Source organism: Cydia pomonella, chromosome 14 (assembly GCF_033807575.1).
Source record: "Cydia pomonella isolate Wapato2018A chromosome 14, ilCydPomo1, whole genome shotgun sequence".
NCBI classification, from domain to species: domain Eukaryota; kingdom Metazoa; phylum Arthropoda; class Insecta; order Lepidoptera; family Tortricidae; genus Cydia; species Cydia pomonella.
This window is the reverse complement of record NC_084716.1, coordinates 16,233,073-16,246,413: the sequence shown is the minus strand read 5'-3', so window position 1 is coordinate 16,246,413 and position 13,341 is coordinate 16,233,073. Positions and strand designations below refer to the sequence as shown.

Genomic DNA, 13,341 nt, shown 5'->3' with positions numbered 1-13,341 from the left:
GATATTATGACGTTTAACGCACTCTATGATATCAAACTCTGCGAAGAGTTAGCTTAGACGGACTTCAATACGTACAAATAAACTTTAAATTTTTCTTTAATAAAACTTAAACAAACCAAAAGTGTATTCATTTTTTCCTTTAGATTCTTACGTAATATCAGGGAGACGCGATCGGCCTATTCTTATTTTTTCTTACATAGGTGTGGGAGGGGGTTAAAAACTGGCAAAAATCGTCTTACGTAGTAAATGAATGGTGCCTTATCCTTTAGATCTATTTAAACTGAATGGTCGTAAATAAATATTTTGTTCATTCATCATTACCATCTTCCAGGACAATCGGTCGGCAGCAGTGATATCTACACGGACGAAGAGCTCATAAAGATCTACACACGACTGTACGATTGCGTAATACGCAATCGTACCAGTTACGCGACAAAAGGTGTTGTAGATATTTTATAATAGAAACTGTAGATGTTAAATGTTGTCCGTTTAGTTAGATCGGCTGGTGACTGTAGGTATAATTTATTTATTTGATTTTGTATAGTTTTATGCTAAAAGTAAGATGTTACTGTAACGAGTAGCAAAGACCACATTGATTGAGTGTAAAATCTAGGACAATTTCGTGCTTCTAATTTAACTGCTAGAATAAAAAAAAAATCGTTGTCTTATTTTGGACCACTCTGTCACGCTTACATTTCTGTATTTTTTCAAATAATTTTAAAAAAATGGTGGCAATGCATGTCTATTTAGCTATAGATTACATTTACCATGAAAAAATTACAATAAAAATTAAAAACTAAATCTCATGTCATACAAAAAGCTACATTCCGCCACATTTTTTGGGACAAAGCACAAGACAGCGAATAGAATTTTGACCCAGGTAAACGAGATGGCGCTGTACAAACAGTAACATTCTTAATAAAAAAATAAATAATAATTCTCGGTGGTACTTATGCCTATTGTATTAAGGTCCACCGATGGACAGTTAACAGTGTGGGCGATGGTACAGCTGCTTAAATTTATGTTTTGCGGTAACGCTGATTGTCAAAAGTTGACGTTTGACAATTCAGTGACCGCAAAACATATGGCACAGTACAGCGCCATCTGTTTTGGATGTCAAATTAAGCGGCACGTTTTTTTTTCTTAAACTTCACCTCTCTATTACAATCAATTCTCTTTATAGGTAGATATGCACGCATGTAACTGCATGACACACGAGCGTTGTCGTTTAATATTTAATTAGGATGCAACCAGTATCTATATCATAAGGAATGAGATAAATATAAGCTCATTGCTGTTTAAACTGTGTTGAACTAGCAATATTTATTCATGGAGGAATAATCTATACACACCTTATAAAACAAAATCCCCGCCGCGCCTGTCTGTTTGTATGTTCGCGATAAACTTAAAAACGACTGAACGGATTTTCATGCGGTTTTGTTTAGGTGTATCATTTGTTAAGAATGTATGTAACCAGTGCGGAGTCGAGGCGGATCGCTATTATTTTGTAAACCGAATATTAATTAATATTACTTTATACAATCGTCATATAATGGAGAGCTTTTCAGTCGAGTACTGTGTTTAGACCATAAAACTTGCCTAGTGGCCTAAGTAAGGTATGAGATTGAAAAGCTTGATTATATCACTATTGTGTATTTTTTTTTATGAGGACTAAAATAATACTTTTTCTACTACCTAAATAATTAAACGAAATTCGTTAAGTATCTCAGCAGATAAAAGGTTAGATCAAAAAACATCAATGAACTTCTTTTTCAGTAAAAATAAGCTGATGTCTTTTGTTCTAATTACTTTAATTCATTATAGTTCACTAAAGCATGCCTGATGATATTAGCCTGTCAGTTAATCGCAAAAGGTCACTTATTAAACAGTTTCATTTCAGGTTTCGGCCTGACGCCTAAAGTAAGGCCTGAGTGGACGCTAAAGTTGGGCGTGCAGCGGGGCGGGGCGTGCGGCGTGCATATTAAACAAATGCAAACGTATAGGAGCGGCCTTAGTGCACGCTGCTCAAATCACTTGTGAGCCCGACGCCACGCTGACCGCCCCGCCGAACGCTCCGCTTCGAGCGTCCACTCAAGCCTTATACTAATAATGAACAGGGAGTGTGTGGCCGCTTGACGATTCCGATCAGCGACAGTCTGTGGTCTTGACTTGACGACTCTCAACTGCTAGTGTGTAGACGCAGAGGTGGCAGCAGGCCCAATGGTCTGCTGCCACCTCTGCTGACGGCAATCCGTCAGGCAATAATCGCTTATATGTGTAGACGTTATTGGCCTGAAACGACAGGCTGCCCGATAGATACAGAGACTGCAGGCGGACTCGTAATGGGTGGGACCCATAATTAAGACTCGTAAAAATTCAATAAAAAAAAACATTTATTTCAGAATACATTAGATTCCATATTATGCTTAAAGAAAACACAGAAAGTTAAATAAATTAAAATATTGCAGATCCCCGCCCCCATCCACAGTCTCATACATCCCTTGACATCCTCATAACATGCAGATCCCTGAAACGGCCGAGGACGGCCCAGTCCAACCTGTCCGCGATCATCCGCAAGATACTGTTGCCGCTCCCTCGCACACGTCGACTGAAAATATTCGTTAGCCCCCTTTTAAACGTATTCTTCTTTTCCAGGATACCTCTACGAGTATAAAAGTCGGTTCCCTCTAGGTAATAACCTGATTTTAGCAGTCCATGCATGGTATTTTATATCGCTTAGGTTGAGGATGACTACAAATTTCACAAACTGGCAAAAGCATTGACATCTTTAACACATTGATTGCCGGGAAACCTCTAAAAAGTGGGAAAACGCTGAGATGGGCTACGAGCGTAGCGCTACGAAAACGTTGGCAGTGAAAGTGTTAAAAGATATGACAATATTGAACTATTTAACGGAAAATTTAGGTTGTCCTTAACCGAGATCTTCATTCTTTGCTTCTGTTTTAATGGTTTGACAGTTTTGAGGCGAGACAGCGTTAAGTAGTGAGCTTTTGTATATTCCTAGGCTATTTCTTCCAGTTGCTTAACTTATCAAAAACAGGGTAGGTACTTTTTCCGAAACATCACAACGATTTTTATGATTTTGCATTTTTTTAGTAACCTGGTTAGGAATGAATGAGAAATATATACAACAAATGGAACAACTACACACTATCAATCTACCTAGTTTTATAGTTTTTATTTCTGATTTTAGAATAATTGAAACCGTAAAGACATGCTTGATCTTGATACATCGGTGTAATTTCGAAATTTTTATTTGTTGACTGATAACTGACATGTGAATTTTCTATTAGTACAGTTAGCCGAGCCCAAACAAATAAAAAAAAACAAGTGTTTTGTTTTCATATATCGGAGCAGCCAAGATGCTCATAAATATCTGAACACGCCTCTATTGTCAAGGCGTTAGTGCGTGTTCAGATATTTTTGAACGCCTCGGCCACTCCGGTACATCTAATGACGACTGTACAAAAAAATGGAAGCGTGGAAACAATTGTAAAGTGTGCCATGTATGCCATGTTTCATGTTTTCTGCCGGATGGGAACATACTTTGAGCTGAGAACGCGAACTGTATGGGAAATCAGCAAGCAACAGCAATAGTGGGTCCTTATGAAAGTACTAATAATATTAATTAAATTTCAGAGATTTTGAATTCGTATCCCGCGTGTAATTGAAAAGAAGACTTGTAAAACGATCCACGATTATTTATGATAAAAAGAAGTAATAAAACTGGGTCTATATTTTACTTGTTAACCGTTGTTTTAACGCTCCCTACGTTTTTACTAGTGTTTCATTGAACGCTTGTTACCTGTCATACAAGCGGCATTATTTTTCTATCTAGTGAATTTGAAAAGAAAGCATTCATTTCTTTCCCGTTTTCATTCCTTATGTTGACAGATCCTCTGGAAAGTGTCTCGTGTCTTGTTGGTTCTTATTTGAAATGTATTAATTTTCTCTGTACAACCAGCAGCATAAGTTGCCAAGCGGGCGGAATGTTCAAAATGAATTTAACTTTATGCTTAAGACAATAAGAGCGTGTACATGTCATTTTGAACACCTCACCCACTTAGCTACTTTAGCTGCTAACTGTACGTATGTACCATGCCGAGAAATAGGCCCATGGCCCATGGGCCTATTTCTCGAACGTTATTAGACTAATATTATTAGTCCACGAACTGTGAAGTCGTGTGGGTTACCATAGCAACACACTAATAATATTAGACTAATACCGTTCGAGAAATTGGCCCTTGAACAAGACGTTAGTTTTGATTTGTTTGATGACACGTCTTTTCCCGACTAATGTGTATTTGAATGGCTTCCATATCTTTTACAAACGGTTTTCAGGTTAAACATAATAAATATGTGTGTCATGCTGACTTATTATGGGGCCAACAACGAAATTCCAAAAAAGAAGTATCTTAATCGCGTAAACTTACGTTTATTATATGGCCTGACGTTTCGAACGTGACGTTACGTTCGTGGTCACAGGCAGACGTATTAGTTTCAAAATTATGAATGCAAATCATGTTGGTTTATATAAATATAAAGAAGTATCTGTTCCATACGGTGTAATATAGTTACCTAACTTCTTTATCGTATTTTTGAAAAAGTGAATTTAAAAATTTAAACCGTTATAGATGTCATTCACGATGACGCGTGCCTTCACTCTTATTGTCATGTTATTAAAGGTTAGATTTGACAAATCTGCGCGTCATCGTGGATGATACTAACTATAGGTCTGAAGTCATTTTTAAACTAGACGATGGAATAAAATACCAATTTAGTATCTATGGAATAGAGAATAGAGCGATATCATTTTCCAATGATAACAATATCGGCTAGCCAAAAATAACTTCGTCTACCACTCGTCTGGCGTCGATTTTAGCGGGTTGACTCAATGATACATAGACTAAACTAAACTATTGCAAAACCATTAATCCTCGACATATCTGGCTATGCGGGCATAATAATTATACTCGTGACTGCCTAAAATTTGTTATAATGTTAATACTCGCAGCGCATCTCCTAAGTGATTTTTTATACTACGTCGGTGGCAATCAAGCATACGGCCCGCCTGATGGTAAGCAGTCTCCGTAGCGTATGGATGCCTGCAACCCCAGAGCTCTCCCTAACACTCCGCACCTTCATTGAGCTCTGGCAACCTTACTCTCGGCAGGAACACAAAACTATGAGTAGGGTCTGGTGTTATTTGACTGCGGTTTTCTGTAAGGTTCTGTAAGGATACCGATTAGTTAGACTAACTAAAGAGTTATGGAGTCCAAGTATTGGATAGCTGATTGACAAATAAATTAACTGTCAGATTAAATTTCTTACAAAACTTGGCACTTTATCTACCAGTTAAGCTTATTTGAAGATTGTGAAACGCCAACGATGACTTTATTCGTCAGATAAGTGGCAAGTAGCTTATTCAGGACTTGGACATTGTGAAACAGGTCCTTAGGCTTTCAAATCTCTCAAAAGCGACTACCGGCTTGAATACATTTACGAGTCGGATTAAATTTCTCTTTGAAAAACCTTAAATGCAATTTTTTTTATCTTCAAATGCGTCTTATGGGGTCTCTATTATTTCCCATAAAGTTTAAAGTCATAATTTATTGTTTGTCAGCATTTTCGTTAGCTAAAATTTGGTTTTTCTCAGAAACGCGTAACTTTTCAGGATTGCCATAAAACAAACCTAACCTTACCTATCTATAGGATAACCTAAGGAAATTTCTGAAAAGTTAACGGTTTCAGAGTTATGACTAATGATAATATGACTATCATTACATTATGACTTTCACTAATTATGCCAAACAAAGGGATCCGGGGTCTTATGGTTTCTAAGAGCAAATTTCGTTAAGTCGTAAAAATAGTAAACATTATTTCCTCACTTTAGTTTTTAATTTAGAGGTGCCTGATTTATTGCTTGTCTCAGATAAATGCCGTAAAATGATTCCTCCAGATAAATTCCATTTTACGCCTCCAAGAATCCAACAATAAATCCACCCGTTGTTTTCGTTATCGTTGGCTTCTCATTCGTGCATAAAAGCTGCCATTACATCAAAAATACATTTGACTAATCTATTAAATTGAATTATTTTTAACTCTCACATCAACACAGTGTTTATAAAATACTCAAATATCTTGCGAAGCTTAAAAACTGGAAAGTGTGAGTCAAACTTGTATCAACGGTTGGATACAGCTACACAAAGATGCACATATTTTGCACAATGATACGCGTAGAAAAAATTATACAATCTTCTTTTAGAGCTATGAGCGTATCATATTAGTTTAGCATGATTAGTTGCGATTGTCCAAGATATAATGACAGGTGTTTAAGTGTTAAAGTAGGTAAATAATTTGAATATTTATATCTCTCCTGAACGGAAAGCGTATTACTTAGTGATATAATGACGGCAATCTTAGTATTTAAAACCGAATGACCTATTCACGTGTTTTATTTTTTGTTCATTACATTTCTACTGTTTTTTATTACAAGTGTTATTTGCAAGGTAAGAAGTACGGTCGCGGAAATTGATTCTTTAGCAACTTGCGGTTCAAGTAAATTTGGCTGTACATACTTATGGTAAGAGCTATCCATTGTAACGTGACACGTTAACTGCTAAAGAATCAATTTCCTCGACTGTACATGTATCTACATACCTCTTAGGGCATTGCAAAAATCTTAAACACTAAGTTTAAAATAAGTAACAGTATTTATTTAGCAAGTAGTTTATTTACAAACATAGCAGGCTTATTGTTGTGTCACGTGAGATGATTTTGAGAATTATTTATGTAAAATAATAGATATGAAACAAAATCTAAATTTTAATGCTACACGGTACACGGTATTGTACGGTACACGGTTTATTGTTAGTTGAATACGTTAACAAACTTTACATATCATGAAAGCAAAAGAATATTTTTGTTGCCTCAATTGCTAGTGATATTCAGACTTTTATTATTACCTTGACAAACATAAACTTTGTTATTTACTTGTCACATTTAAATTACTACAATTTAATTGATTCGGCCTAACTTAATGACTTTATAGATTAACCTACTTCTATTCTATATAGAAGATATTTTAAATAACTGTAACACTGTCTAGGATAATTACATCTGCTATTTTACCCATGTCTAGGCGGTCATAATAAATCACAAGACTAAACGATACCTACCAAAATAAACATTATTTTTAATTAAGTTTTTTTTTTTGCAATGGCAATGGAGCAAAGTATCCTGGGTGTCCGAAGATGTGACACGGGGAAGAACACAGAGCTTCACTCCGAAACCCGAGTCGTTTGGGATGAAGACCGCCAGGCTAAAGTGGGACTAGGCTGGAGCTGGATATGTCTGCCGGATGAATGATGACAGATGGGCCAAAATAGCCACTAGCTGGCATCCCCAGAGTAGTCGTGGCAGAGGCAGACCGAGAAAGAGGTGGCCGGACGACTTGGATGCGTTTCAGCGGAATTGGCGGGATCTTGCTCAGCACAGGGAGGATTGGAAAGGGAGAGAGGAGGTCTTAGCAGTGGGACACATAAATAGACTAAAAAAAGGGCCTTGTCGTTGTAGATCTTACCTTTTGGGTATGAAAGAGCACACGCGAGTTTGGAGACCTTCAACAGTCAACGCACGGTTTCACCATCCGGTGTTAAAGTGTCAATTATCAAATATTTGTCTAAAATAGATTTAGACACTTATCCTACGACGTGTTAAATAGTCACACCTGTTGTAGCCTAAAAGTAAACTGTTTAAATTATATAAATAATGGACATAAGTGGTGATATGTTTTAGTTTGGTGGGTCGTATTATATATAAAGTAAGTCTCAAAGTTTTATTAGTGTACAGTCAGCATCAAAAGTAACGGATCAGACTACGCGTCAAAAATATCTTAACATTTTCTAATATGAAAAAAAAAATAGATATGTTTTGTTTTTGTTTATAACGATTAGACTGTAACATATAACTTAGAACGGGAACTGTAGAGATTTAACTCTATTTTTGGAAAAGTATTCCATGGTGGCAGATACTTTTGGGCCTTTTGGCGCACTGTTTCACCTTCCTGCTACTATTGCTGCTGACTGTACAGCGGTCGCTGATGGTCGCGCTTATAGAGCAAGATCCCAGAGCCGCCAGACCTTACTTTTTTCGCATGAATAAAATGTATGGGATAATATAGTGTTAGTATGTACTTTGAATGTCTGCATACTTGCTATATTGGCCCGACGGCCATTTGTCCGGTACAAGGTGCTAAGTTCTTAAATTCTCATGGCTGATTATAATCAACATTGCCAGACCAATTCTGTTGGCGGTAACTATTGCCAGACGCTTTAAAGCTGTCAAAAATATTATATTTTACTTATATTCTCACTCTTGATTTTTATATATGATACTCAGGTAACTCACTCACAGGGAGCGTCACTTTGTAAGTTTTGTAACAAATATGACTGTATAGTCACGCATACAGCGCATTCATTTAAAATGACAGGGAGTTTTTGAACTGCAAGATGGATTAAAAAGTTTCATCAAGGTTTTTTTATTTAGCTTATATTTAGTCACATTCATTCATTAAATATTGTATTTGCGATTAGTAAACCGTGTAGCTGTGTGTGTGTGTGTGTGCGTGTGTGTGTGTAATCATTCAACTCAACTCTCCTACGGATACCTACAAGTGCAAGGCTGACGCATGACACGATAGACGATAAAAAATGACGAATTGGACAGTCTGGCTGGACTGGTTGGTTCAGTCGTATCAAGACAGCATATCGGGGTGCTTAAACTTATTTATTTATTTTAATCTTGCAAAATACCTTATACCTTGTTAGGTGTAACGTTGCAAAATACATTATATTGATGATTAACGAACACGGTCGAGGAATTTCAGTACCATTTCGTACCTTGTTACAGTGACAATAGTAAGAGCTCCCTAGGGACTTTCACATTGATTTTCACTTTGACAAGGTACGAAATGCTACGAAAATTGAATTCTTTGGCTGTACCTACAAATAACAGTAATATATGGATTCGAATCGAATTTGATAAAATTCGAATATTTTTAAAATAATAAGAAAATGAACGACAAATCGCATTTGGATACACCTACCGTTCCTCATTCACAAACACACAGAAACTGTAACTATAGCGGATGAAATCGTTTTCTTCGAATAATAAAAAATATTCGAATATTCGAAAACTGAGCGGCCGAATATTCCAATATCAAAACAGGACGAATATTCGACAAATTCGAATAATCGCATTGCAAGCCCTAAGTAATACACTAATTGGGTGACAATTAGTAGGCGGTTAAATAAATACATGTGAACGTATTGTGAATTAAAATGTTGCATTGCATATAAACTTATCACAAAGCAAAGTTTAATTTTGATTTATATCGTTCATGTTCTCATAACAGTGGTAACGTAGGGCGCAAAAAATGCTATTTTGTTTATCTTCCACGTAAACAATGACATATGGTAGCATTTAATTTTCATTGACAACTCTAGCAAACTCCTATATCCCCATATTCTGCTGTTTCGTGATCACCTTACTTGCCATGAAATTAAAGCTCAATTTGCAATTTTTTATTTTTGATACTTTGCGTATTAATCGTTAGCAGATGTAATATGCGTAGGGTGTAAATAGACAGACATATTTGTTTATTACAATGTAAATAAACTATCATTTCATTCGCCAGAAATGAATTCAACAGTCATAGGTATCTTACAATGTTATGTGCTACGAGTGTATAATTTTTTTCTAAGAAATTTTGATCTTCAAGATTATTAGCAGTTAAATACTTTAAGACAGCTGGATGAGTGTTGATAGCAGGAATAATCTGCACAATTGCTTAACAACAAGTCATGTTCAGATCAATTTGACCACCTCGCGCGTTATGGTAGTTCTGCGACTGTCCCTAAAACCGATTGCATTATGTTCAGGTTCAGTTGACCATTTTTAGCCTTGGGGATTTGAGCGTTTTGTCAGAAATTATACGTGTTCAAACACGCTAAAATTGCTCTTATAAATGTTGTTTTAATGTTTGTAATGATTCGTGAACCATAGAGCGTAGCAATTTTTTTAATAAAACAGGCTGTAATAATCGACAGCGAGGATGCGTAAAACAAGCATTAAAGGTTTAAAATAAATTGAAATAGGAAGTTATAGAGTACTGTTCATAAGTACCTAAGTTATATATTACTATTAATCACTGATCAGAGTGATGACTGATCACATCTATAAATTAAGTCTGATAGCAAACTATATTACATGCGTTTAATACTTCAAAACAACGAGCAATTAGAATGTAAAAGATTTTAGTCGGACTTTCATCTCGTAGGTGTTGATCGGATTCGTTTTACTTTTTTTAAGTTTTTAGATCACCTTAGGCAATATCCTTACAACAGACAAATCTGACCATATCATTTTCTATTTCCAGTCCTCGTGGAGGCGTGTCACAACGAGCCTGGATGTCTCCAGGACCGAGCGGGGCTCGAAGCCATCACGCAGCTCCACAAGCAACTAGACGACGATGCGAATGGCAACGTCGACCTTAGCGAGAGTGACGATGTAAGTTACTGTTACAAACTATAGGTTATGTTAACGAGTCGGGTATCAGAACTGAGGGCTCGAAGTCATCACTAGCTCAACAAACAACTAGACGACGATGCTAAGCTTCAAGCCGTCACACAGCAGCAGAATCCAAACGGCTTTATGATTGTTCTGACTACAGGTCAATTTTTAGACTACTATTCATTGTCTTTTTATTCTTGAAAGTAAAGGTTGGCGATAAATTCATGTTATAAGTAATTCTTGGCGCATTATTGGCGCAGTTCTTACAAACTATTTCATGCAACCGCATAAATCTCAGACATCCCCTTCTGGTTAGATTAAACACACACTTGAACTTTATTAATAAATGTCGTCTCTTATTCCAGTTCCTCCGCGAGGAGCTGCAGTATGACAGCGGGTACGAGAAGCGACAGCGAGCCTTCCACCACAATGATGACATGCACATATCCGTCAAGGAGCTTTGGGAGGCGTGGCTTAGATCAGAAGTAAGTAACGCTATAATAATTATGTGAGATGAACTGATTGGTAATCTGTCTAAATGATGCCTACACCCGAACATACAACTTCAACCTTTTTTGTGGTAAAGCAGAAAACCGTTGTGTTTCTAAATTATATTTCAATATATGTAATAAGTATATATTATTATGTATGTTAGTCGGGAAGGTTTGTGGGCCTGAAAATAATTAATAATTTAATTTGCTTAAAGGCGGTTAAAATTTGTCTGTATAGGCTCTGGCATTTGAACGTGGTGATGTACGCAACAGTAGGAGTTTTAAATCCCTAACACTGATTTTTACAAGCTTTTATTTAACTTGCCTTTGTTAGTATGTATGTATGTATGTTTGTGTGTCTTTGCTGAAGGTGAATTTGACCCGCTTCTCGATTTCCGATCAAGCTGAAATTTTGCATTCATATGTAAATCGGATGACCATGCAATATTATGAATACATATTATGATGACATGAAGCTGATCTGATGATGGAGACAGGAGGTGGCCAAAAGTACGGTCAGCGATAAAATATTGTGCCAAAAACTTAATAATATTAACTTCAAACGACGAACCATTATAATTTAGTTATAACTAACGCAAAAAAGTTGCGATCTACTATCTTTTCGCACAAGAAAAGGACGTAATAGTTTAGCTGTTCACACTACCGGCGAATACTTTTTCTAAGAGATAAAGATAGTTTATTTTCCAAGTAGGCATATTACAATGCGCTTATGAACGTCAAATAAAGCTACGCCGGCTCTAACCCTACACCTCTGACCCGAGAAGATTTAAATACCTCGTAAATTGTAGGAGGGTATCCTAATATGGGACCGGCAAGAAACTCGGCGGGACACATCTCTTAGTACATGTCATCTCATCTCATCACAAGTACATGTCAAAAAAGTCAAAACTTGCACATCGCTAATCGCTTCTTCTTGCCTTAATTTGTATTTCAAGAACATCGTTTTACTTAAGCAACCGTCCTGATATAGAACTATCGTTTCAGGTCCACAATTGGACGGCGGAACAGACGGTGGAATGGCTAACACAGTCTGTAGACCTCCCGCAGTACAGGAGCCTGTTTCTGCAACACAAAGTTACAGGCGCTACGCTGCCCAGGTAAAGTTAGTCTTGTAGAGACAGCAAACTACTGTATTATACCTATAATTGTCCATCTGTATGGTGGCATGGCTAACACAGTCTGTAGACCTCCTCCAATACAGGAGTCTGTTTCTACAACATAAAGTCACAGGCGCTACGCTGCCCAGGTAAAGTTAGTCTTGTAGAGACAATAACATTACTGTTTTATACCTATACGGTGTCCTTCTGTACGGTGGAATGGCTAACACAGTCTGTAGATCTCAACACAAAGTCACAGGCGCTACGCTGCCCAGGTAAAGTTAGTCTTGTAGAGATAGCAAATGTTACTGTCTTATACCTATATTTAACGTCGTCTATAAATCACAGGTAATTTTGACATAACGATATGTATACTATATATTATAGTGCTATACTCTCGCAAGCCAGCTTTCAATTGAACTCCCATGCAAATTTTGAATTTAGCGCCTTTTTACTGACAAAGTTGGCTTGCCAGAGTATTTATCACTCAATGTTTCAACTTATAGTAATCCAGAGAGCAAGAAAGACAACGTGTGTGTTAGGGAGGAGCAATTATCTATGCTCTATTCTCTACGGGATTGGTTAGGCGTAGGTTACTGCGGTTCTTTAAACTGCAACTATACCTACTACCGCTGGAATACTGTTGCGACTTTATTGCTACGGTGTTGATGTCGCAGCTGTAAATGAGTGACCATCGCTGATTCCATCGAGCAAATTGACAGATACATCGCCCGCGTCAAGACCGCAGCAATAATGCCGCAACAGTAATGCAGCTGCAGCCGAACGTCAGCTTTAGATGCGTTGCAGTTTTCCTATAAAATGCGGCATTGCGTATGTTATCAATCGGAAACCATAGTCTAAAGAGCCCACCACGTCTCGCTCGACTCAAATATGCAATAATTTTAGGTTAGGTTAGGCTATGGCGTCGGATTCATATGTCTAATAATCATAAACCTACTAGGTTAGGCGTCGGATTCATATGTCTAATAATAATAAACCTACGAGTACATACGGCTCCGCAGTCCTATTTCGTCACCTTTTTACGAGTATACAGTCCACAATGCCAGATCGTAAGCATATAATTCCTAAATCGTCGCCTTCCTAACTCGTCCACATTGTTATATCGTCAATCTCTTATC

General features: G+C 37.1%; 1 protein-coding gene across 2 annotated transcripts in view; it reads left to right on the top strand.

Moving 5' to 3' along the window:
* LOC133525068 (stromal interaction molecule homolog) overlaps positions 1-13,341 on the top strand; it is an 81,212-nt gene that overhangs the window by 31,133 nt on the left and 36,738 nt on the right. For both annotated transcript variants that reach the window (XM_061861294.1, XM_061861295.1), the window contains exons 2-4: positions 10,460-10,590; positions 10,959-11,078; positions 12,090-12,202. In XM_061861294.1, coding sequence (XP_061717278.1) covers positions 10,460-10,590; positions 10,959-11,078; positions 12,090-12,202 — 364 coding nt within the window. The remainder of the gene's footprint in view (positions 1-10,459; positions 10,591-10,958; positions 11,079-12,089; positions 12,203-13,341) is intronic.